We start from the raw sequence: 27440 nt of genomic DNA, 5'->3' as shown, positions 1-27440 counted from the left end.
GATGGATGGATGGATGGATGGATGGATGGATGGATGGATGGATGGATGGATGGATGTTTGAGTGTCAGTTTCTGTCCTGACATTGCTCTGTCTGACTCTTCCTTTCCCCAAATCTCTGCAATGAAGGTGGAGAGGGCAAAACTGCATGAGCCATTAAGACATAATAATCATCTCATGTCAGGTTGTAACTAAACGGAATTATCTTCTAAAAATGATTTGGATTTGATATCAATCAAACAAGGAGCAACTGCTTTTTAAGAGTGGAAAAGCAACTCAGAGACATTTCTGTCTAGTTTTAATGTTAGCTATATCATGATATCCGTAGTTGGAGAGGTGTTCTGCTGCCTTGTATGCTCTTTAATGGCTGACACTGAGGTTTGGAGAACAATACTTTCAAGTAAGTACAAGTATTTTCATAGTATGTATATTAGGCCACAACAGGACATTCAACTCTCCACTGTGACAATCAGGAGTGATATCTACTCATGATAGCTTTACATGGTTGCAGGGCACGTCCCATCTGAGAGGCTAAGAATGAAATCAGGAGTACCTTGTAGAGGATGAAACAAATATAAGGAAATTTTTTAGGAATTGGACTTGAGAGACTCCGTAAGGCATTTCCAGTGCCTCTTCATAAGAAACTGATTAGTGTAAGCGCACCTCTACAGATCCAGACCCTGCTCTTAATGGATCAGCAGTAATTTTCAAAGGCAAACTATTCTCACAGTTGAAAAGAGAAGAGAACTAACCTTGATGGAAAATAAAAGGATGCTTACAGTGTCTGGTAGAATTTGATGAAAGGGCATTTGATTTGAGGCATCAAGCTTTTTCACTCACTGTACAATGTACATCTATAGTAGATTTAACCAAAGTTGTTTTCATCTCAATCAAGTGTGGGGAGAGATGATTTGAAATGTCTCTTCTCAGGCTAACATTACCTCAGAGGATTAAGAAGTAAAGACATGCTATTTGGTAGCTGGTGGTCTGGTCCATTTATTCTCATGTTTTGAAGAGAGAGATGTATGTTCCCACACATCATTAAGGACTAGTACTGGAGACAAAACATCCACCTGTAGCTCTATTTATATGTCTGTGTGCGCATATGAGACAGAGTTCATTTGAGTCTTGATGAATTAAGACATTTCTGACCTGAACCCTGCAGTGCAGGCACAGCTGCAAGGCTATAATGAAAAAGAAACATCATATTTTTCTGTAAAACCTTAGATCTTACAGCAAAAATATTACTGCCAGTAGTCTTGTTACACGTGGCCAGCAGCTTGGTGGAAATATTTCCATATTTGAAATTCCTTATATAGAAAATGCTGCAGTGTGGACAAAGGTGAAAACCAGACAGACTGTTCTTCACGTGTTTATTTAGCTGTGCTGTAATGACATTTTCTTCACATGATGTATTATAAAATGCTTTCATAAGTTTTTGGGATGTTTCATTTGGCTCTGATGGAGATTTCCTATTCAATCTCATGTTTTTTTGTTGCTGACATTAGAATCCATTTGAAGCTCCCAGCACTCTTTATGCTCTTATGTGAGGATGCTATTTGTGGACTTCAGTTCAGCTTTTAATATGGTGTGCCCGGAAAAACTGACACTGTAGCTCCATAACCTGGGACTGTCCACATCACTGTGTCACTGTATCAGGGACTTCCTCACCAACAGGCCTCAGAGGGTGAGAATGGGAGACTGTACATCCTCCACACTGGTCCTGAGCACAGGAACACCCCAGGGCTGCGTGCTCATTCCAGCCCTCTTCACACTATTCACCAGCGACTGCACTGCCATCCACTCCACAAACACGGTGGTGAAGTTTGCCAACGACACCACCATAGTGGGTCTCATATCGGACAATGATGAGAGCCACTACAGAGAGGAGATCCAGCCCCTTTTTCAGTGGTGTTCAGGTAACAACCTTGTTGTGAACACCAGCAATACCAAGGAGATCATTGTGGACTACAGGAGATCATTGTGGACTACAGGAGGTCATTGTGGACTACAGGAGGTCCAGGAGGACAGAGCAGCTCCTCTCCTCATCAAAGGGGAAGCAGTGGAGCGTGTTCACAACATCAAGTTCCTGGGCGTCCGCATTACATCTGACCTGACCTGGTCCCTGAACACAGCTCACCTAGTGAAGAAGGCTCAACAAAGACTCTTCTTCCTTAGGAAGCTGAAACGTGCTGGTCTCTCCCCTCAGCTCCTGGAAAACTTCTACAGAGCCACAATAGAAAGTATCCTCTGTCTTGGTGCAACAGTGTGGTACGGCAGCTGCACAGCTCGGGACAGAAAGAACTTATCCCGGGTGGTGAAAACAGCCCAGGGGATTGTGGGAAGTCCTCTTCCAGACCTGGACTCAATATACACGGGCCGGGTCCAAAGGAAGGCCCAACATATCGCTGCCGACCCCACCCACCCAGGAAATGGACTGTTTGTTCCGCTTCCCTCAGGGAAACGGTACAGAAACATAAAAACTCTGACCTCCAGACTGAAAAACAGTTTTTATCCAAGAGCTGTCCAATCCATTTCCCGCCTATACACACAACAGACTCACTATGTGCAATAAAGAACTGAGTCTTGCACTGGACTGCACTTTACACTCATCCTACTGCTCATATGCACTAAGACTGTTTACATATATATATATCTTTTAAGTATTCTTTTTAATTTACTTGTACATAGTGTGCTTTTTTCTATTTTTTATATATAGCTGGGAGTCACCAATCATAATTTCGCTATGTGGAAACACAATCACAATAAAGATTCTTGATTCTTCCATGACAGTTACATGGCAGCTTTATGCTGACAAGCCCTGATGGATGTGTGGTGTAAAGGTGAATTCTATGATCATTTACTTTGAAGTAAATACATTACTATCAGTCAATCAGTCACAAAAATGAATAGATATACAAATAATATATACATCAAAGATGCGCAAAATCATGAGGTTCTCCTCATATGCAGGTTTTAATATACATCAATCTGAAACCACGGGAACATGAGCTTGAATTTGTGTGAGCTGCAGTACAACATACTGTATTTTCTCTAAAGCCAAGACCAATGAGTCATACACACTCATAAAGGCATGCTCTGTACACCACTGTCCTCTAGTGGTGAGCATTATGTTTCAGAGTAGTGGTGGAATGCAACTCTCACTTTGCACTGAATTTTTTAAAATCCAAAATATTTTTGTTTTTCACATGAAAATATAGGTACATTTGTATAAAACACTGGCTCACAAGGTCTTCTTAAACAAAAAATAAAATACAGAGACAACCATGGTGTGAGTCACTGTATAAAAGACATCTAAACGTGTATGTACAATTGTTTTATACAGCGGTAAAAAATGAAAATAATAATAAAAATAAAACAAAAATAAAATATGAATAAATAAAAATAAAAAACTAAGACCTTCCCACCCATCCCACCACTGCTTAACAGAATGTTCCCTCCAGGATAGAGATTATACTGTGCTGCATCGGATGAATCACAGAGCTGGGAATGCCTGTATGAATTAACCCCACACATCCTCAAAAACACTAGGAGTTTGCTTCAGTGAGTATCTGATATTTTCCAATTTTAACATCCTGCAGCCACTGTGCATGAGAAGGAGGGGAGGCATCTTTCCACTTTAGTAAGATGGCACAGCGTGCCAGTAGTAAGGCAAAGGCTAGGGATTTTTTTTTGGTTGTATTAAGATGTACTTGATTTTCAATAACCCCAAAGAGGTCTACTATAGAATTTGGTTCCAATCTAATGCTCAATATCCGAGAAAGCGTGCTAAAGATGGCTCCCCAATAGTTACCCAAATGTGGGCAAGACCAGAACATGTGGCTGAAGGAGGCTTCTGTTAGGTTACACCTGGTACATAGAGGGCTAACTTCAGGGTACATAGAGGACAGTTTGGCCTTGGAAATGTGTGCCCAGTGTACGATTTTAAACTGGATTAATCGATGGCGAGCACAGAAAGAAGATGAGTGAACCAGTCTAAGCGTGCTAGTCCAGGTATCTTCTGTTATAGTGACACCCAAACCCCCTCCCAGGCTCTTCTGAATTTGTTTACAGAAGGGTTTTTAAGTTCTAACATAATATTATATGTACTTAATTTTTAAAGTGCTTTGTAGAGGTTTTGGATTATTTTGACACTTGACTTAATGAAAGTAAGAGTTTAAAAATAAAATCTTGCTTCCCTTAGATTCAGGTGGGTGTGAGTCAAAGAGAGACTGTTTAGCAAGTGATCAGGGAAAGTTAGCAGTGATGAAGATAATAAAACTGGGACTGTATATAGAATAAATATCTGCACAATTTGATTCACTGGTCAACATATGTAGGCCATATTGATTACAGATAACATAATTTTTGACATTTCATTGTATATGTAATAAAAGACAATATGTAATTAAGTATATTAGAACTATTAGTTTTATTATTGTATTGTTTATTAATGGGTTATCTATAATTAATAATAATTAATGATGGGGTTGATTAATCATCTCTACTTTAAAATACACTGTTGATTAGCATCAGCTCAAACTGTACATGAAAGAGCAACAAACCTTCCATGACATCACTCTTAGGTTTCCTGAAGAGCAGCTTTGAAGTTCAGGGGGAGTTTCAACATTTATACATCCATTCAATTTTGTATTCCAGAAAAGAGAAATTGTATGTCTTAATACAAAATATGTCAAATGCATTATGTCAAAAATACCAGGATGTGAAAGCGCACAGACAGATGACAGCTCACTTTGCACTACAGACTGTGATGATCCAGGTTTAAGGCACTATATTATGACAAAGTAGTATGTTCCAAATTCAAGCACGCTGCATGCAGCAGCATGTACTTTGTAAGGACAGCTGCAGTATGTAGCTACAGTAAAAACAGAGCTTATGGTCTAGAGTGCAGCTTCTGTGTGGTGGCTCTGGGTGTTGCTGTCTTGACAATGTCTGACTCCTGGCTTTTCAAAAAAGGAGCAGAGAAGGGAAGCATGAGTAAAGCTAAGGCGGGCCATGAAAATGTCTCTGAGCCATGGACTATTCTATGGAGGCACCCACCTGTCACTCAAACCAGAAAACACCCTTAATTATATCTAACTCTTAAAGGGTGAACTATATAAATTCTACTGTACATAAACTGCACAGTTGTCATGAACTGGGAAATTAACCATACAGACCAAAACTTCCAAAAAGTTCTTCCTTTTCTCATGGGAATTTATAATGATTGAGTTGCTTAGTGCTGGAGGTTATCTAAGCTGAAAAATCTGAATGAGGGGAAAACAAAGCCTATATGTGAAATAGTAAGCAATGTTAATGTCAATCAATAGAAAAACTAAATGTAAGAAGAGCTTGATTTTAGGGAAAAAATACATTTTAGTTATTCTGAGAAATTTACATGTTAATACTCATTTGTGTAAAGTGCTTTTGGAAAAGGTGACAGACTTAGAACATATTCACTTGATTTATGTGACTCAAACAAATGAAGCCTCATGACAAGTTCTGTTGAAATTAGAAATGCATTTTTTTTTAACCCCATGCAATGAGGGCCGATCAATTTCTGTCCCATCTCTTACTTCAGAATTACTTTAGGAAATGCAGTTCAAGTCATGCTTTTGGTCCTGTACTAATGTCACACAATCTTTGGGATGCCATGTGTACAAGATAACCCATTGTGACTATATTTTGAGGCCCTGACGACTGGAATGCATTCACTTTAAAATCATTGTAGCTTCCTCATCTCAGATCAAGTGAAAGGTTTGTCTCCAAAATGGTAACCTTTAATACATTTTTTTTTCAAATCCTATTACATTGCAGTTAACATTGTTAAGTTTTTGCACTGTAGATAGATAGATAGATAGATAGATAGATAGATAGATAGATAGATAGATAGATAGATAGATAGATAGATAGATAGATAGATAGATAGATAGATAGATAGATAGATAGATAGATAGATAGATAGATAGATAGGTGTGCCTCTGACGCGGAAAGGCCTGAAGCCTACCTGAAGGTCCCATTGGCTCTCTTCCTGACGTCATCACGTCATGTTGTTGCAGGAGCACGTACCGAGGGGGAGCTACCAGGCAGCAAAGGCAGCAGCAGGGACGAAGGCGAATGGAGGATGCTGATGTTTCAGGTGAGATTCTGCTGGATTTGGTGATAATTAAACTGAAGTGAAGGCAGTGAGACGTTCCCAGGCGTCCCCCGCTTTACAGCTGAAAGGAAGAACACTGACAGCAATATGCAAGCAGGTCAGTATGAATGCTCACTCTGGCACGTTAGCTGTGCAGCTAGCGTTAGCTAAGATGGACTGACGTTAATGTGTGTCGGCCAGTGCTTCTGCCAGGTATCAGTACCACATAGGCATAGAAACTATAGTTAAAACTAGAATTACAGTCAGGCTCAATGAATGTGGCACTGCTAGCCACTACAATCAGGCGTTGTGTGGCTAAAAACAACGCTATTAGCTTGTTTACATAGCAGCGAAATAGAAATTCCTTCACCCACTGAAACAGGATGGCTGGAAATCATTGACCCACTTTTTTTGCTTGAAAACGCACTGAGTATCCTCCTTTTATTCTGACACTAGTGAGAATGTATTTCAGTCACGTCACAAATACCATAAACATACCATTTTAGCATTCGTATTTTCTTGTAGAGTCAGAAAAGGTATCAGCGCACTAGGTTATGGTGATCCCGGTCACCAGGTCACAGTTTACCAGCTCTCAGTGACCTCTGTCCGCTCATCCGGGATGCCTCATCCAGCTCCGGCTAGTGGAACACTGAGTCAGACTGCAGAGGCATACAGCACTGTTACTGCTCACTCCTGGCTTTGACCTATGCAGTGACAAAGCTTTGACTTATTAACACAACTGACGAGCTTCCACCTCTGGCTTGTTGTTATGAGATGTCTGAGTAGTACATCCAGAAAAAACAGAAGTCTTGATTGCTCCTCCCACCCCAATGTTTGATTGACACATCTGTGTTCACAGAATCGGTAGCCAAGACAATAATTCTGAAAGTTGCAGGATGCTTGAGACTTGTGTGTTGTATTTTGTACGGAGATGGACTGACACCACTTATTTTAGCCAGACCAAGTAAAAGTATTTGCCATTACTGAGTGCCAATGAGAATATTTAGTATTAACAGTACAGTTCTGACAAATACTACATCATCAAATGCACCCGATATAGCTTGGCACATGTGCTTTGCATGTTGAATGATTCTAAACCTAGTGGACAAGTTGTTTTGCACCAGGCTGTTGATGTGTTTCTTCATGAAGTTGTGCAGCTTCGTTAGTACAGTTTTTGTGATGTGGTGACAGCTGGGAATCTCCTACCTAGGCCCCCCTGCTTCTAATCACTAGTACCACTACTGGTCATTGTGCAGTGTACTGGGGAACAACTTCTGTTGTTTTTACACTGTGGGTTGTACTTGGATGTTTTTTCTGGCTTCTCCAGTATTTACTGTAAAGTTGGTAGTTGGTGTGTCCCATTGCTGGCATGAGCAAACTGCTTCAACTCTGTGCTGAGTTGGTTCTTGAGATGTTTTCTCAGATTGCTTGTCTAAAAGAGCTATTTTTCACTACTTCTCTTGACAATTTAGCAATAAGTCTGCTTTACATTTGTTATCATCCCAAGATATTCCCAAACTGTTGATATTGCTGCTCCTCCACCTGTCTGTTCAACTATCAACTATTTAACGTTACACTGCTGTATTGTGGTAGCGGGTGCGGTTGTGTTGGAGTAGCTTTACAAATATGAGAACATGTCATGAGTACAGACTAATAATTGACACTGCTGTCAGTATCAGAGCATGCCTGCAGTCTTTGTTTAATGTGGCAAGTGATATTTTGCTGTAGAACAGGAATTTGTCATCATTCATAAATCTGCTGTGTCATATGCTTTATTTCAAGTGTAGGAGTTTGCACAGTCAATAACTCATTGTTGAGTCCACTGTTTCGAGTTGTGCTTGTTGTATAATAGTTGTTTTAGTATTTCAAATGTAAAAGGAGTTGTCTAGGGCCAAGACAGCAGTATTTCAAAACTAATATAATGATTTTATTTACATAGCAATCAAAAAATCTTTAGGATTAATCCGCTATTTTAATGTATATTGTGTATGTACCAGAAACTGAACTAGAGCCACAAATGATGTTAGATATTTTTTTATTATTGATTAATCTGTTTATTTTTTTTCCTTAAACCAACCTTCTATGTTTGACATTTTTGCAGAATAGATGACTCAAATAGTTACAGCTATTGTTTAAATTGTTGCAGATTAGTTTTTAATTTATTTTTAGAAAAATGCCCATCATCAAAATTCCAGAGTTATTACTCCACCAAGGAATGTAATTCAGGGCCCAAATATATTGATTTTATGTTGACTGAATACAAACCCCTTCCAGTATATTCTCACACTTGACAGTCTGAAACCTTGAATGTCTTTGGTATTTTTACTAGAGTGCTTAAAAGTAGATTCAAAAATTCTAATTCTTTACACTTTTTGTCACATTCAATGAATATCTCTTCACAGTTTGCTAACTGTCCATTCTGAGAGTGCACTGACAAAAAAATCTGGTGTTTGTATACAACTTTGACTCTGTAAATCAGAAACACAAAAGCTGGCTCAGACCGATCCAAACAACACTATTGCAGCCTATCCTGTACTTTCAAGGTCGTGGACGGGAGAGGACGGGGAGGCACACTGAATGCCAACCATCTAAATATGCTAACTAGCTAAATATCAACTCGTCTTTTTCCGGAATAACGGACTCCGCCTTTAATCAGTTCACAACGGGGTCGACGGTTCCTTATCTGTGGGTAGCGATGTCCATGTTCATATCTGTTGTGAAATATATGTAGCCCTTTATAGTATAAATGAAAAACAAAATGAATTTGCCACAGAAATTAAATAACACATCTTACCTGAATTGTTTGTTTTATTAAGATCCCCATTAGCTTTTGCAAGTTATGTATGTAGTATATGTGACGATTGGCATTGGTTTGTCCGTCTGTCTGTTAGCAACATTACTCAAAAACAGACTGACAGATTTGAATGAAATTTTCAGGGAAGGTCAGAAATGACACAAGGACCAAGTGATTAGATTTTGGCAGTGATACAGCTTACAGTCTGGATCCATGGATTCTTTTTAGATTTCTTTTTCATTGATAGCAGCATGGTATCACGATGCATACAAATCAGAATTACAGAGTAGACAAACAATACATACGAAATGCATACAAGAATACACATAACAATACATATGACATACCTGAACACAAATATTGAACCAAAGAAGCAAACAACACACAATATTCCCACATTAACTCGTCATAGATTTTGTCCTTCTACAAAGATGCCATGACCCAACAATAGTACTGATCAAAGAATGATCTGCCATAGAAACTAACCATGATTTCAGTCTCCTGAACAATGAAACAGAGAACCTTGCATCCTCATTATTAATGACATTCTCAGTATATACAGTATAATCAAGTGATTAGGGACAGAGGGTGTCTATTACAGATGCGTCTTTATGCAAATGTGTGATTTGTGGCATTGGAGTGTTGTTAAAATTAACTGGACTTAAACTGGCTGATACATGTGAACAGTATACTCAACTATTAATAAAGTGCTTTTACAATCAAGGATTTTCAAGAGATCCAGACCTTTGACTTGTGTCCAACCTGCCTCCTCTTCCCTCCAGCATGCGGTGACTGAAACTGAGGCCTGAAGGTGCAGTTGTTCCGGTGGCAGCGGCAGGCATCCAGCTTAGATGAAGGATGAAGAGCCCGGTGCACAGATGCAGGGATGTGGAGCATGGGCGTGGGCTGGCCGGGGCAGGAACCAACTGCCTGCAGGCCGAGCAGCGCATCCCTATCTCCAAAGATGTCATCACGTCCTCTTCCGCCTCGGCCATGTGGTTCATCAGGGACGTCTGCGGGATTGTGTGTGCTGTCATCACCTGGCTGCTGGTGTTGTACGCCGAGTTTGTGGTGCTGTTTGTAATGCTGCTCCCCTCCAAGAATCTGACGTACAGCATTGTGAACGGGACTCTGTTCAACACTCTGGCCTTCCTTGCCCTCGCCTCACACCTCAGGGCCATGTGCACTGACCCTGTAAGTGGGACTTGGTTGGGGTTCTACATACACACAAATTGCTTTGAATCTCAATGCCATGCAGACAGGTTCATGGTGTATTATCCCGTTTATTGCTGAGGAACTTCCATAAAATGATGGTACATCTGGCCTCTGCCCACTCATTTTATTATGGTGATCAATGAGCTGCACATTATGCTGAAACCTTCAGTTTTATGTGTGTTTCCGGCTAGGGTGCTGTGCCAAAAGGGAATGCTACTAAGGAATACATAGAAAGCCTTCAGCTGAAACCAGGGCAGGTGGTCTACAAGTGTCCCAAGTGCTGCAGCATCAAGCCTGACCGAGCACACCACTGCAGGTAGGGCAAAAAGGACATTGAATTCTCACTGCAGCATTTGACTTTCACAACCCCAATAGCATGTTGTGAGGTTGAAGACAGACTGTTCTAAATATCTGACTTTGGATAATTTGTGAAATAGAAATAGCTGCAGCCAGACTACAGTGCCCTTCACTTTCTATTAGTGCCGTCCCAGTGTTCTGTTATTGCTGTTGTCTCCTCACAGTGTTTCTTTTGGCTGCCAGATTTTCATTTGTTTCCGGTCTTCTTATTAAACGTGTATTACTGGAAGTCACTTGATTTTTATAAGTTTTAGTACAGTTTTTAACAGGGACATTCCATTCTCATTTTTGTCACATTTAGAATTTTTATGCCATAAGAATTCAACAGCTGTCACAGTCATTATTTTGTATGGTTACCATGGTTACAGGCATTGCGCTGTTAGTGGAAAAAGATGTGCTTACTACCATGTCACTTTTCTCTACAGTAAAACAACAGAATGACTGTCTTTAGCAAATCTAGTTCTCATTTCCAGACTCTGGCTGTTTTAAACAGACCCTCCCTTGCTCTAATTTCTGCTCATTAGCATTAGCATTACCACAATCTTCCTGTTTTCTCCACTGCAGAGCATTCACTCTAAAATGCTGTGTTTGGGCTGGGTTTACCTTTAGAGGAGACCCTAAATCCTTGTGTTTAGTTTATTTGTCCATTCATTTGTCTTTCACATTATCTTTTAATATTTATTTGTTAACAAAAATGTAATACATGTTGTGAGAAAAGGGTTGACAATAAATGTTTTCAATCCTTGACAAAATCAACATTGTCTCCTCACCGGACTCATATAGTCATTGTTTTGTTTTAATCACTTTGATTTTAATGTGTTTTCCACTCATCTTTGAATTCTCTTACAGTGTTTGCAAGCGCTGCATACGAAAGATGGACCACCACTGTCCCTGGGTCAACAACTGTGTTGGGGAGAACAACCAAAAGTACTTTGTGCTTTTCACAGTGAGTTCACTGAAGATTGGGTCTCTTCTAATGACATGACAAATCAGTAGTTTTTTGTTGTTGTAATGTAGCAGTTTCTCAGTGAATAGCCCTTTGTATAGTTAGTGTGTGCAGTCTGTTAATTCCTCATTGTGTTGTCTTTTTTTGAACCTAGATGTACATTGCACTCATCTCTCTCCACGCTCTGCTCATGGTGGTCTTCCACTTTCTGTACTGCTTTGAAGATGATTGGACAAGTGAGTTCTTTTTCTAAACTCTGTGTAGCTCTAATTACTCTTCATCAGCGTACAAACCTGCAATCATGAACTAACCATCGACCTTTGAAATGTTACAGTGCACCTGTTATGTTGAACAAAGCAGAACAATATATTTTCCTTGATTCTATATATAAATGAATATAGTTTTATATTTCCCAGTTTGTAATATTATATAATATATAATATTATCACCATTGGTTTTTCTGTCCTTTATCCACAATATTACTCTTGTGGTATTTACAGTGAGCTTGTGTGGACAAAATAATGGAAACAACTCTCAGTATAACGCAAAACAGTTCAACAGCATCACAGACTGCATTGTCTAAAATGATCATACAGTTTACCCAACAGGTCTAGGAACAGTTGAACATTATAACCGTCATATAAGACGGATTTATTGCAGGTCTGTTGGACTAAACTACATGTTTAGCAGTTTGGTTGTGTTGGGATACTTGGCACAGTGACAAAAGTGCTGTCAACCCTTAGATACAAAGGCAATACCTGTCAGTAGGATAAAGTACTAGTTAGATGTGGTCTTAAATTTATGGTAACAATTATTGTAGAAGGATAGTGGGATTATTACTATGACTTCCTTTTTCATAAGAATATAGTTGTATTTGCACCTAGGTTCTCTCCAGAACTATCAAAAATATCATCTTTCCAGGTACCAGTGTTCTGTGGAATGCTAGTGCTGCTTTTTAAGTTTTTTATATATATGTATATATATATATATATATATATATATATATATATATATATATATATATAAAAAAATATATATATAAACACTTTACTTTGAAGGAACTGGGTCACAGAGACGTTGGTAGCTTACATGTGGTTGGCACATCAGCACACAGTGAGCTTACCAGCCACATTCTCCTTGTTGTGTCTTGCAGTAAGGTGCACTGTACCTGGCATGGGGAACTGGGAAGGCTTTGAATTAAAAATCTGAATTGGCCCAAAATGAAAATTGACTAATGCTGTGTCCCCAGTGTTAGGTTGCATCCTTGGACAGAGATTACATTTGTTTACTTGTTTTGCAACTTATGAAGTAGGTCATTCTTATTCTGGTTGTGGCTGTTGTCAGGATTGGGAAGAGCATCATCCAAAGCCTGTGAAAGGATGAAGTTTACAGTTATGTTTGATATATAATGCACTAATAAACAAAGTACTAAACCTAAATCTGCAATACTATGAATGATTTTAATGCAGCTTATAAATTGTGAATCTGTCAGAGTTCACCTGTCTGATGTGCAAAAAGTACAAAATGGACCTGCTGTTAGATCCTGACAGTTCTCTCTCCATGTTGGGGTTAATTTATAAGTAATGAATGAACTTACTGCTGTTGTTCAACATGTGTAAATGTACAGTGTGCCTCTGCCAACATCAGCATTCAGTTAGGAAAAGGGTGAAAATAAAACAAGACAGAGTTTACCTGGAGACTGCACAGTCCACTGTCGCCTTGCAGCTAGAAGAGCCCCGGTTCCTGTCCCGGCCTGGGATCTTATGAATGGAGTTTGAATGTTCTCCCTGTCCTCCCACAGTCCAAAAACATGCTGAGGTTAATTGGTGATTCTAAATTGTTTGTAGGTGTGAATGTGAGTGTGATTGTTTGTCTCTACATGTAGTCCTGTGATAGACTGGTGACCTGTCCAGGTGTCTCCTGCCTTCATCGTAAGTCAGCTGGGATAGACTCCAGCCCCCCATGACCCTAATGAGGATTAGGCGGTGTATAGATGATCGATGGATGGATGGATGGATGGATGGATGGATGGATGGATGGATGGAGTTTACCTGCAGCCCTCATATCAGTAAATCTGCCTCTGCTCTGGGAGCTTTGAAACTTCAACTGAATTTCTGAACAATAGTTCCAATGGGGCTCTGACCAATTCAGATTGAATTTATAACCATGCCCACAGATGAACAGTGGTTACTTTTAATGATTAGCCCATGTTCATACAATTTGGTTAAATAGACTGTAGGCTTGTGGGCACATGTGTACGTTACATACCTGAAGCAACAAAAAAAGCTACGCAGTACAAAACTTTGCATTACTCAGCTTGTAAATGATGAATTTTTGCTGGACTGACCAACTTTCCGCTCTTACATAGATGAGACTTGGTGTGTCTGTTTGTGTGTGCGTCTGTGTCTGTGCGTGTGTGTGTGTGTGTGTGATTTGGGAGGACCGGAGATACATCATAGATGAATTAGAAACTGAGTTAACATAAAATGTGCAAGATAACGTGTATGTAGCAATAATAAACAGGAAGTCTCTTTTCTTAATTGTCCAGTTCCCACAGCAAAGCTCATAAAGTCAGAGCTTATTGATCTCAGGACCTTTTGTAATGTAGCCACAGGGCCCATTTTAATACCAGGTTTCACTACCCATCCCTAATTGTGGCTGCATTGTGCCAACTACGAGCATCAGAGCCAACCGTGGAACTGACATTGATCACAGATTGTAGCAAAATACCAATTATAGTCTCAAATAGAGCCGGCAATCAACAGTGACACACTGTGTCATTAGAAATCTAGTTGAAGTAGAGGTCGAAGCTGTTCTCCTTTACTTTTCCTTTGTGATTTCCTGTGTGACTCACTGCCCTTACAGACATCAGCAACTGAAATTTACATTTTGTTTAAGGTTTTAAGATTCTGGGTTTTCATTCCTAGAATCAGACTTTTTTTGCGCTGCCATCATGCAATGCAATATCCATTCCATTATTTAGATTATGTAGCTGGGCTGTGGACTCCTGTGAACACAACAAGACTAGAATGATAAATAGAAGAAGCTTCATACTTCCACCACAGGTTCTCCATGTGGACGAGAGGATGTGATTAGATTTTACACACTAATTTTAAAAGATTTGTTGTAGCTTCTTAAAACTTTGAGCTGATGAATTCAAATTTATGTCACAGACAGACCAGTTGATTTGAAAAATCTTTGCTAATTAATGAGCTAATTAGACTTTTCTTCTGAACAGTACATGCACCACAGTTAGCCCACACAGAATAGATGATTTGATTGGACTGCTGTGCCTTGCTGCATAAATTTGCATGTTAATGAGATAAATTACTAGTCCTGAGAGCTGATGTGTTCATATGGTGCAGAGATCGTGACAGGTGCGTCTCATTGCTAGATTTATTGAACTTTGTGTTTGTACTTATGCCATAGTTACACGTTTTTCTTCTTGCTTAAACAGTCCAACCTAAACCTCCTGATCCCAGACACACACTAGCCTCCCATCAGTTGTTGACACAACAGCTCATCCTCACTGTAGAGTTTAGTCAATCAGCAGTAGAGTGCAGCAGTTTCTTTGATAGCACTGTAGTAGTTCCTCATATGAACCTCTTCTTTGCCCTTTCACTTCTCTGCCTCCACATCCCTCCATCTCCCAGAGTGCAGTTCCTTCTCTCCTCCAGCAACAGTCATCCTCCTCATACTCCTGTGCTTTGAGGGCCTCCTCTTCCTCATCTTCACCTCTGTGATGTTCGGCACCCAAGTCCACTCCATCTGTACCGACGAGACTGTAAGTGACCCATTTAGTGGCCTGCTGTCCTCTTCCTTTCTTCTCTTCTCTCACTTCCTCCTTCTGCTCTTTAGACCTTCTCCCTGCTGCTGCATCTCTTTGCTTTTTTTAAAAAACGTGAATATTTTTAACCTTCTAACTCAAACCGTTAACAGCTAAGTGATGTTTCTTACTCTGCAACATGAAGTAGCAGAAGCAAATTCCCTGCAGGTCTCACTGAGAACACTGTCTCAAAAGAAGATAACTGCCAAAAAGAAGGAAACATCAATCTTGAGTGCCTTGAAATAAAATTTATGGTTTCTGTGATGTTGTTGAGAGTAGAATATGATCATGTTAACACAGAGCTGAACTACCATGTGCTGCCACAGCTGTTTGGTGCACATACAAGATGTTTATAAAGAAATGAGATTAACATATTGTGTGGACCTTTCTTTCCATATAATATATCCACTTTGGCATATTGAATCGTACACATCTCCATTATTAGTGTAAGAAGAATCTCAAACATACATTTTCAGAGAAGTCAGCCAGAAACACCCAAGTTTAACCAACTTATGGAATCTGTAACTTGCCAGCTAGCTACATCAGCTGGCAAATCAGATAAAACCTGAAGAAAACATTGTCTTTTCAAGAATCAAGAATCTTTATTGTCATTATGTTTTCAGATAGTGAAATTTTGATTGGAAACTCCCAGCTATAGATTAAAAATAGAAAAAGGCACACTATATACAGATACATTAAAATACTCAGAAGATATGAATATGTAAACAGAATTAGTGCAAAATGAGCAGTGAGGTGGATGGTAAAGTGCAGTCCAGTGCAAGACTCAGTTCTTTATTGCACATAGTGTGTCTGAATGTGTGTGCAGAGGGAAATGGATTCAGCTGGCAAACATAGTGGTTACTGGTCAAAAATACAATCAAGGATCCCATTGTTTGAAAATCCACCAACAAATGTAGCGTGGCACAATTCTCACAGATGTCACTGTAAACTCCTTATGCGTTACAATATAATGCAAAGCTAAGATTAATATAAAAGAGGTCTAATGTTATCAGGCTGGACGCAATGCTTTCAATTTGTGTTTTCATTTTAGAACTTGTTATTAGTGTCTCTGTGTTTAGATACCCTTTTATTTGTCCAAGTACTATTCATATTTACAGTAAAATTAATATAATACACTTGCAATATATATATATGTATATGTGAGTAGAGCTACCTCATTTCTTTATGTGTATTATGAAACTGAATAATCAAAATATCACTCATTTCCAGATAGTAACTAGGGAAATATCATAAAGTGAATTTAGGTTTAGCTAAGGATAGCTGCAGCTCTCAGTTGAGGTAGCCATCTAATGAAACTGTGGTTTTCTGTGTTGTTATGGCAGAGAGTGTGGTGTAGTGATTAGTGCTATAGTGCACAGATTATCAAGGCAGAATGCAGTAGCTGCAGCCCGGCCACATTTAGTTTATCCTGAGCTTATCATAGGAGGCAGCCTGCTTGGGTTAGTCTATAGCTGTCACTGTTAGCGGAGACTCTGGGCTGCTGTATCCTGCAGACATCACTGGCAAACCAGGGAATTAGTCTGATTTTTCTCTACTTATACATCTATCCACATTTCTGCCTTTCCATGTATATTAGAGCTTCGTACATCTCTCTGTCTTTGTCTTTGGTGAGCCAGGTATATTCAATTCAGTATCTTTATTGTTGTTGCAACCTGTGCAATGAAATTAAGTGCAATCTTAAATATGACATTTACATGCCACCATCAATAAATTTTAGACATTCACTACCGTTCAAAAGTTTGGAGTCACCCAGGTGAGGGTGACAAGGGTTTTCTAATCATCGATGAGCCTTTCAACGCCATTAGCTAACACAATGTAGCATTAGAACACAGGAGTGATGGTTGCTGGAAATGTTCCTCTGTACCTCTATGGAGATATTCCATTAAAAATCAGCCGTTTCCAGCTAGAATAGTCATTTACCACATTAACAATGTCTACACTGGATTTATCATTCATTTAATGTTATCTACATTGAAAAAATTTTTTTCTTTCAAAAATAAGGACATTTCTAAGTAAAACCAAACTTTTGAACGGTGGCGTGTGTAACAGGTCAACATTGTAGGTGGACTGTTGACTGAATGGACCTTTGTGTCTTTTGCGTCCAAATGGAGGATACGGTAGCATCAGCCTCAGCTAAGGCTCATTTCTATCTCTCCCAGGTTCTTTAGTTCTTTGCCTACATTCTTGACTTTATACTCAACTGTTTCCTTTATTTTAGCCGTCATCCTTAAAACCAGTCTTGATTCCAGGGTCAACAAATTATTAACCCCATAACCCAAAATTTAAAACCCACTGCAATGTGCTGTCTCTTTCACATTGACATTCTGCTCTTTTTAACAACAATTAAGTTCAGTTTTACTGTTTTTTTTAATGCAAAGTGATTATATTTGGTTAATTTAACTATATATAGTATATAATTTTTGAGATCTAAAATTATAATGCTACCAATTTAAATTACTCATCTGTCTGTTACCAACTTCACTCCTGTGATGTCAGTAGTACACACACCATTACCAGACAGTAATGGTCTTAAATTCATTACTAAAGGCTATGCATTTAACCTGTAGGCTCTAAAGAGGACGCACTTTGAGCTCCAACAACCTACTCATGAAATAACTCTGAGGTTTCACTTTTTTCTACAGCCACAGAGGTTGTGGCTAGTGTGTGAAAACTATCACACGCCATGCTCAAGGAACAAAGTTGTCCATGTATCAGTGGAAGAAGGAATCACTATTCTATGACGTTTGGTGCTGTGTTAAAATAACTGAGCCTACTGAACTGGTGTGCCTGCAAAGCATAGCTCACGAAAACCAAACTCCTTTTCCTGCTTTGAACTTCTTTTTGTCTGCAACTCCAGGTCAGAGATATGAGAGATATTTTACCATTTCATCTTGGAGAGAGGGCTCTAGCATATTATAGACTAGGGTTGTCAAGGTTAACCGGTTTTACAATAACCACGATTATAAATAGATATTCGTCACATTTTTCACAACCACGATTATCCGTAGAAAAGCCTCGCAAGAGGTGCAATGCAAGAAGCGTGAGCTGCGCTGAGTGGAGAGTGGAGAGAGAGTGGCTCCTTGGCCTGTGCGCGCGCTCCTGTCTAATCGGCATCACTGCGCGCGCGCGCACACACACACACACACACACACACAGAGAGAGAGAATTATATGATCAGTTGTGACAGATTCTTTACTCGAAGTGTCCCTAATATTCTGGCCGCTGTGCGCAATGAGGTTTGCCAAGATGGGACTGTCCGCCGCACGCGCGGTAACTGTCGGTTCCGAAGTCAGCGGTCCGGCGGCCGGGCCCCCCCGAGGACCCCCCGCGCCCCGAGTTTCCTCCCGGAGCCAAAACTACCGGCGGGTCAGGAGCTCCGGTTACCTCCTGCGCTCCCGTTCCCCGCCCGTCGCAGCCGGGCTGCTTTCCTGCGTCCGCAGGCGAGGGGAAGGCGGCTGGCCGCGGCGGGTGGGGAATGGGAGCGCAGGAGGGAACCGGAGCTCCCGACCCGCCGGTTGTTTTGGCTCCGGAAGCCCGTGCCCTCCTCCGAAGATGCTGTCGGCCCGGTCCCCTCAGCAGGGAGTGTGGTCCGGGAAGCCCCGCTGACAGTGGTAGTGGAGGAGACAGTAACCTCCAGGACAGGGAGGCTGTCTGTCTGCCTGGACCTCCTGTCAGACTCTAGAGTTTTCCCTGGGAAATGATCCGGGTGTTTTGATTAATTGTTGTAAAATTAGTGGTGAATTGTTTATATAAACGTTTTAGTAAAAATAAATAAGACTCCCATTTATCCTTTTTTCTGTAGTTATATTGTCTAAAATTGTGGAGGATATTTAAAGCTTAAAATGAAGTGTTTTTAGAATCTTTAAATGTATTCTTTTTATGTCTTTTTGTTTTGTTTGATTTACAAAGTAAACACTACGTTATCAACCATACATTAAATTGCAACATTCCATAATACATAAAAGTCTCAAAGAGGCACTTCACTAGAACTTACTAGAATTTACTCACTAACTTTTGTTTTAATGATGGCAGCTAAAGAAGCCTTTAAGTTCCTCAAGTTAATGACTGTTGTAATGCAATTTGCACTTTTATTTACTACAAAGACGTGTTGGAACAATTTATTTTATTTTATAAGAACAGTAAATCCTTAAAAGTTTAAGTATTATTAAAGAGTTTATTTAAATACAAACACTGTTTTTTTTTCTTTCATAATGTCGATAATCGTGAATAATCGTAAAATCGCAATATTTCCTTCCACAATAATCGTGGCTCAAAAAATTGAAATCGTGACAACCCTATTATAGACTGTACAAAACACAGAGAAAGGCAACAACACACGCAGCTACACTGTCCTTCTACAGGAGTCACACAAAGCCTGAAATAGTGGCCCAGATTATCATTATTTTTGACAACAATGGATATTTGGAATTTGGTTTGTGATTACTTATTGGGTCACAAAAGCCCGCCAACTGAAGTTTGGTTGTCTCTCGTTTTCAGGGCATAGAGCAGTTGAAAAAGGAAGAGAGAAGATGGGCTAAAAAAACTAAGTGGATGAACATGAGGGCGGTATTCGGACACCCTTTCTCCTTATTGTGGTTTAGCCCCTTCTCCACCCCCGACCACGGGAAGGCTGAGACCTACCAGTACGTGGTGTGAGGGCTCAGCGCAGGGAGCCAGGTGGTTGGGTCAGAACCAAAGTGGGAAGGCCGGCCCAGCGCCATTGAACTCAGCTCTGGCAGCCCGTTTGCTGCCGCTGCTCAACGCCACTTACACTGTATATCCCACACTAGACATGGACAGCTTTTCATGTGCTTTTATGTTGCCAACTAAGTGCGCTATCCGTTTATTTTTGTGTTGCCTTGAGTGAGTTGAGTTGCAGAGAAAAAGAAACACTTTGATTTTGTGACTCCTGTTTGCAAACACTGTGATGAATCCGTTGTTTTTTCTTTCTGATCTCCTTCTCTTTCTGTTGTATCTTTTCTCTTGCTCTGTTACCTCTTGCTTGTCCTTGAAGGGTCAGTTCAACTAAATTCCAAAAAAAAACCTGTTGTCCCATTTTCCTGGTGGTTTCTGGCCATGCAGATAGATTGTTAGCACTATATTTGTCAACTAATATGCAAAAATAGGAAATTATGTATTAGGTAAGTGACAAATAGTTATTTGCATGCATGTAATGCAGGCCTGACTGGGGCTTGTGATATTAAAATCAGCTCATCTCCCCCACAGAAAGAAATCCCAATCATTGTCTTAAGTTTAAAAAAAAGTTGCAAGGAAACACTTTAACTGCGAGATCTTTTCTGAATAACTAGCAAATTGTTTTTAGACTTTCAACTTGCTGCTGAGTTCTGAAACCTCAAACAACATCCCACCCTTATTCTACTAGTAATCAAAATTAAGTAGAGGCCACTAGATGGTAGTAAAGAATGTTGTTTTGTAATTTAGGAGAACTGACTCTTTAAATCTTCCTCCTGACAGACAGTAGTCGGTAATGTGTTCCAGACATGGACAAAGTAAACCTTTTAAATGGGTCCCCAGTGGAATGGATTGTTGGAGCCACTGTGCGAACAGATCCATGCTCACGTCGATCCTTTTAAATGAAGTTTGCCATCATTCTTGTGGATTTTTATAGGCTTAAATTAGTGTCATAGTAATTTAACAAAATCTCCCAAAAATCAACAAAAACGAAAATAAACTGAAAGCAAAAAAATGAGGTCAAAGGCAGACGTAATGGTAAAATTATACAAGAGGGCTAAATTTGATTTCTTTGTCTTCTGCTGTCACTTTTCCAGTTTCACGGCTGAATTTTTTCTATTCATGACACAAACTACGAGTGGCACATTGGTATTTTCCCATGACTCGTGCGGTTACTACAAAATGCATGACACTTCTGAACTTGAAAATATCTAATCAACAAATTTTAAAAATTATATATAAAATGAGATGCTTAATGAATTCAGCCACCTGAAGTCATTCACTACTTAAAGCTAAAGCATAAAATACTATACAAGTTTAGAAATATTCTCCTTCAAAAACATCAATTTCAACATGAGTGTTCTTCTTACAATCTTGTGTTAACACGTGTCAGGCAGAAAGTATCTCTGCTGATAACACAGCGCTACCTCCCCATCGGACGGTTACTTCTAGACACAAAGGTCAATGGAAGTGCAACAAACTGTGTGGTTATCACAGGTTGTCCTGACAAAGTAAAAGTGGCAGAAGCCTCAGCAGTGTACAGACTCATGCTTTCGGATTAACAACATGTTAGCTTCAGTCAGCCTGAGATCGATTAACACAACCTTCCTTATAATCAAAGACAAATTTAAAAGACTCTTAAGAAATCAAATGTGGCACTTTTGCATATCTAAAACATGTCAGCTCATTTTTTGCCTTCAGTTAGCTTATTATTTTTTGTTCGATTCTTGGGAGATTTTGTTCATTTATTATGACAGCCCTATAGGTTTTTGGTCTATTATGGTTGTGAAAATATTTAACATTTGCCACATTCTGCCTTCTTTCCTGCTAGTAATGATTCTGACTTCTATCTTGCAGTCTTACAAATAGGGATGCACTGATGCTGCTCTTACTTTCCTGATACCAGCATCTGGTTGTCCACTCAGTGCTGATTCCCACTCGTACACCACTTAGACACAACGCATCCAGGAACTCTCTGGGGTTATTTTCATGTAAAATAACATGAGGTGGGGGAAGGCTGTGGCACCAGAATCTGAGATCGTAGCCTACTCTGGCTAGCTGATGGATTAATGCTGAATATTTACAATGGATTTGACATTAAAATGACAGTATTAGGCCTGATATTGATCAGTGCATCCCTAAGATCCAGAACTATTCAAATGACTGTGTTGTATTTGAGTCTGCCATGACTGACTCTGGAGTATCCCTGTTATATTACAACATAAAAGACCAAAAAAGTCACACTGCAGTTTAATCATGTGTTCAAAGTGATTTTAATACCTACATGTTGCCCAAGTGTGGAACATCGTCCCTGATTCCTCTCTGATACATGCTCGACACAAACAAAGTCTCTGTCAGAAGGCAGAGATGCATTTTATTTTCGGCCCGAACAAGCCAGGAGGTTTCTGTTTGCTCCACCAAACAGAATCCGATCCACAGTCAGAACGCCAGCTGTCTTTGGTTGTGGCAAGTTTTTGCTGAATCATTCAAGGAAATGAAATGCTTTCAGTCAGTACCAATGTTAACCTCAATCTGTCCGTGCAGAAAAACATGGTCGTCAGAATGTTTTTGACAGACTGTCAACAACCACGTTGTAACATATGTTCATTCTCCCCTCTCCCCTTTTTCTATCGTTTTTTTTTCTTTTTTTGAAGAAAGGTTTAGCCTCCCACAGTCGTCTCCCACCAACCTCCCTGTTAGCGTGTGCATGAACACTTGCCAGTGAATCAGCTCCTGTGGTGTTTTCATGTTGTGAGCATGTGCCAAATTCAATTCACAATTACACGACTATTTGGGAAAGCTATGAAATGAAATTCTTCACACAAAAAAACAAACATCTCTGGCTTGGCTTGAAAATCATCTTTGCTGTGGGAAACCTGTTAAATCCTGTGTGGAGTTAAAGGGAAGCTCTGTGTAAAACATGTCTGCAGCAGCTGGTCTGTAGTTCTGCACTATTCTGACTACTTCAAAGCATTTAACAAAGTATTAACTGTCACCATTCACATTTACACAAGTACTAAAAAGGCTGAATTGCACTTTGTATTTATCATTTAAGATTTTCTTCTGTGTGAACTGTTCTGTTCCAAGATGTGCATTTTATTCTTCTATTCTTTGTTTACATGGTATTGTATGTATCCTTTGTTATTTCTGAATGCATGGTACAGATGAAGGCTAGTTTAGTCATGTGTGTGAAGCTCTGCTGAGATGATGGTGCCATGTGTCGCTGGTGAGAGTGACGGTGGAGATGATTTGTTTTTTACAGAAATTTGAATTCTTTCTAAATATTCTGAAGATCTTTCAGCACATGAACAGAGAATAAATGCTTCTCTGTTGCAATGCAAAAATTGTGTTTGCTTCTTATTTGGGATGCTTTTTCCCGCTCAAGGAGCTATTATGGTGTGTTTTCTGATATTGAAATGTTATAGAAACCGTTTCTATTTTCCCTTCATGCACTTCTTTGCCCACATGACCCTCACATCTTGCATTTTCCCTTCATCCTTGTTTTCCATCTGCTCCCCCTTTTACTGTGTGTAATCTGGCTATTTCCCATGCAGTGTCTTCTCCACACTCATGCATTTTGCTTTGGTTGATAACCCGCTCTGCCAAAAAGCTTTCTGAAGCAGACAGCTCTATATAGTCTTGACAGAGGTAAGCTTGCTAAAGAGGTCACATTAGCTGTCCCATCCAGCTGAACAAGTCGCCAGCATGCTGGTTTCGATCAGAAGGCCAAAGTGCGCTTTCAGTCCATTTTTTTGCTGTGTTCTAATTCAACCAAACTTTGGGAATGAATGAGTGAGCTGTGTGTACTGTGATGCATGCGTCACACTTTGATTTTTGAAATGCATGTGCGTCATTTTGTACAGTGTTATAGAATCTTGGGCATGTTTCTTTGAAAACAAATGAACTTAAATTGATACTTTTAAGGACAGAGCTGAGACTTAATACAACATCAAATGTATTTAATGTAGATTCAGAGTCAGTGGTTGCTGTAGCCTCTCCTGTCTGTAACTCGCTGTGACGTGATCCTTCCACAACTACACTGTAAAAGACTGCGGTAAAGTGTGAACCAAAGTGCAGCTGAAGCTGATATTCCACTGTCTTACCTATTGAAGAGCAAATCTTTGCTAAATATTACTCCATGTCCATCAGCAAATACATAATTCTGAGGAACCAACTTAAGCAATATTTTTGAAAATAACCACAATTAGTTTGTGTGTTTCTGTGTGTTTATGTACACTACTGTTGAAAAGTTAGGGTTCACCCAGACAATTTCATGTATTTCATGAAAACTCACACTTTTATTCATGTGCTAACATAACTGTACAAGGGTTTTCTAATCATCAGTGAGTCTTTCAACACCATTAGCTAACACAATGTAGCATTAGAACACAGGAGTGATGGTTGCTGGAAATGTTCCTCTGTATCCCTATGGAGATATTCCATTAAAAATCTGCTGTTTCCAGCTACAATAGTCATTTACCACATTAACAGTGTCTAGACTGGATTTATCATTCATTTAATGTTATCTACATTGGATAAAAAAAAATGCTTTTCTTTCAACAATAAGGACATTTCTAAGCGACCCCAACCTTTTGAACGGTAGTGTATGAAGCTACAACCAGCTGCTTAGCTTAGCATAAAGATTTTAGAGAACTGCTAACCAGGTTTTGGTAAAAAGCAAAAATAAAAATCCACTTATGAAGACTTCTAAAGCTCATTGACATGATGTATCTGATTTGTTTAATTTGTTCAAAAACTGAAGTGTACTTTGAACACAACCCATGCAGCCTTGGTGTCGAATCCAAAACACTTCTGCATAAGGTTTGGTGTCAGAAAAACTCTCATTTTCAGTAAAGACAGACCCTGTCACAGTGCATTTTGAGGATCATCACAGATCTCATATTGAATTTTATCTCCTATATTGGAATTCCAAATAAAACGTGACCTCCTAGTATTGTCCAAAGTTAGTCTTTCTAGTACTAAATTCAACCTTCCTTACTCTTATTATGCCATATCAGACAGTCAACCTTGGTAGCTGCACTTTTCGAGGTGTTAAATTTCTTTTTCCTCAGATATTTGTTTCCCCTTACATATACTTCCCAACAATCAAACCCTAAACCATCAAGAAAAGGCCCGACAGTGACATGTTCAGATGGCCAGTGGTTCAAAACCCAAAGATATTCAGTTTACTAAAATATGACATTTTAAAGGCTGGAAGCTTCTGCCAACCGTCCATCGGTATCTGTACAGTGGACAAGAGCAGTAATTTCTTAAACAACCACCAGCACATTTATTAGAGAGGTCCAGTTTAGCAGCTGAGATCATGTCTCAGTATCAGTCTTAGTGTTTCTAGAAGGAAGTTGGAGCTTTTCCAAAGGGGCTTGGTTGGAGCCAGTGGCCACCGTCAGGGTCAAGTTCCGGTAGTTTCTGCTTGGTTGGGATTAAGCAGTGCTGGTGTTTAATGAGGAAATGAGACTTTAACACAAGTTATGGGCAAAACAGCAGTGATTCATGATAGGAGGAAGAGGCCTTCTCACTTTGACTACACAGTCCTGAAGTATCATGTTAACTTCAGCTGGACTTCAGGATACAGTTTGCAAACATCGTCATCTAAGTCAAAATCAAAATGTGTCCAGTTCTCATCAGCCTCAGCTCTGCTTTGTGTTTAATGCTAATTAAATAGTAGAGCCGCTGTAGACACAAAACGAGGGCTGTGGGTTTTGCCCCATATTTTCACAGTGTAGTCAGACTAGGAAGGTGTCACTTCATGCCTGGTATGAAATGGAGAAATAATCAGCAAACAGGAAAACTTTGAACATGCATAGGATAAATTAGTATTAGGATTCAAACATATCCTTAGAATTTTAATTTGAAGACTTATTTTGTGTCTGCGTATGTTTTAGTCTGAGAAACTAGCCCAAAAGCAGAGTCATTATGTGTTAATATAACGTTGTGTTGTGATTGATAGTGCATGCAGACGAACACATCCGGTGCTTTTTTTTTTTTTTTTTTTTTTTTTTTTTTAATAGCTCTGCTTCCTCAGCATCAGAGTCTCACTGTTGTGTCCTCTCCAGGGAATCGAGCGCCTGAAGGGAGAGACGGGGAAATGGGGGAAGGTGCCGTGTTGGGAGGCTATGCAGGTGGCGTTTGGAGGCCCGTTCTCCCTGTCGTGGTGCAGCCCGTTTACTGGCCTGAGCTGCAGGAAGAGCCCAGCGGACCACGTCTCCGTCCCACAGGGGGAGATCATCGAGGAGGATGTCATAGAGATACCACTCAACTAGAGCCGCCCACTGAGGAAGACTGTTTTAGTCTCGCTGCGGCTCTTTAAAAACACAAAGATTTATTCTAATCTCTGAACATTTTATCAGGGCTTTCAAAACAGCAAGAGACCACCTGAAATTTGAACATTTTATTCATATTTTTTCTTAAATCAAAAAGACTTTGTGTGAAAAATATACACTACTGTTCAAAAGTTTGGAGTCACTCAGAAATGTTCTTATTTTTGAAAGGAAAGCAGCTTTATTCAATGAAGATGAGACTAAATGAATCATAAATCCAGTCTAGATGTTGTTAATGTGGTAAATGACTATTCTAGAGAAAACCCTTGAGCAATTATGTTAGCACATGAATAAAAGTGGGAGTTTTCATGGAAAACATGGAATTGTCTGGATGACCCCAAACTTTTGAACAGTAGTGTATATTTATTTTCTCTCCATGTGCAAGGTGCGCAGGGCATCCATCACCAAACGGTAGTATTGTATAACTGCACACACAATAACAGGGACTGTATTGTCACATGGATGATCTTACCACTTAACTCTGCTGCCAAACCTGCAGCATTTTCCTGTAATTGTCACTGACTAGTGACAGAAATGAGCTGGAAGCCTTCAGAGCAGGAGCTCAGCACAACCAAAGGGTTTGGAGGAGAGAAGACCATAGACTTTGAAGCGTCTCAATGAGCTGCCTCAGAAAGAAACCACTAACTGTTATCTCACACTGAAGCACAAGCAGTTTGCTTTCAACTGCTTTTCTGTCTCTGCTGCCTTTGTTCCTGAGGATCTCACTCACCTTGTGCCTTATTGGTCTTTAAAGAGCAAATGTTTAAGTGTGATACACTTCATATTGTTCAGCTACTCATCTTCATTCCAGTATCTGTATTTACAGTTGCCATGTTCATCTTTGTGACTGCTGCATATGTGGGAAATGGGCAGTAACTGACTTCATATAGAGGAAATTATTGTGTAATTAGATAAGCTACTGTATAAGGGCTTCTCACTGCTAAATGGGTGCTGGATATCTGGGGACCACTCATGTTCTGTCATGTTTACATTACTTTTAACAAACTTTTGTCATTGTGTGGGTTTCATTTTTAAATTCCTGAATAAAAGAAAATATTTCCTTTTTAATCTGTACATTGCAAATAATACTGTCTTCAAGCCATGTTAATCACCAAGAA

At 39.7% G+C, this 27440-nt stretch overlaps 1 protein-coding gene across 4 annotated transcripts; it reads left to right on the top strand.

Annotated features, from left to right (window-relative positions):
• Positions 1-6055: 6055 nt before the first annotated feature.
• zdhhc3a (zinc finger DHHC-type palmitoyltransferase 3a) lies at positions 6056-27396 on the top strand. Of its 4 annotated transcripts, none has more exons than XM_023278063.3 (7): positions 6056-6136; positions 9710-10121; positions 10334-10458; positions 11349-11445; positions 11600-11681; positions 15099-15229; positions 26059-27396. In XM_023278063.3, exons 2-7 carry the CDS (start codon positions 9786-9788, stop codon positions 26263-26265), a joined length of 978 nt encoding a protein of 325 aa, XP_023133831.1. In that variant the 5' UTR covers positions 6056-6136; positions 9710-9785; the 3' UTR covers positions 26266-27396. The 4 variants fall into 4 exon arrangements, with proteins under 4 accessions (XP_023133831.1, XP_054869646.1, XP_054869645.1 ...); XM_055013670.1 differs by lacking the exon at positions 26059-27396 and adding an exon at positions 19790-25994 and having other exon boundaries at positions 6079-6251; XM_023278062.3 differs by having other exon boundaries at positions 6081-6251.
• Positions 27397-27440: the final 44 nt, after the last annotated feature.

The sequence above is a fragment of the Amphiprion ocellaris genome, chromosome 9, assembly GCF_022539595.1.
Source record: "Amphiprion ocellaris isolate individual 3 ecotype Okinawa chromosome 9, ASM2253959v1, whole genome shotgun sequence".
Taxonomy (NCBI): Eukaryota; Metazoa; Chordata; class Actinopteri; family Pomacentridae; genus Amphiprion; species Amphiprion ocellaris.
This window is presented reverse-complemented; position numbering and strand designations above follow the sequence as displayed.

Coding starts and splice junctions, on each gene's coding strand:
- zdhhc3a (XM_023278063.3), top strand. CDS start 9,786: ATGAAGAGCCCGGTGCACAGATGCAGGGATGTGGAGCATGGGCGTGGG. Junction 10,122..10,333: donor GGGCCATGTGCACTGACCCT/GTAAGTGGGACT, acceptor GTTTCCGGCTAG/GGTGCTGTGCCAAAAGGGAA. Junction 10,459..11,348: donor GACCGAGCACACCACTGCAG/GTAGGGCAAAAA, acceptor ATTCTCTTACAG/TGTTTGCAAGCGCTGCATAC.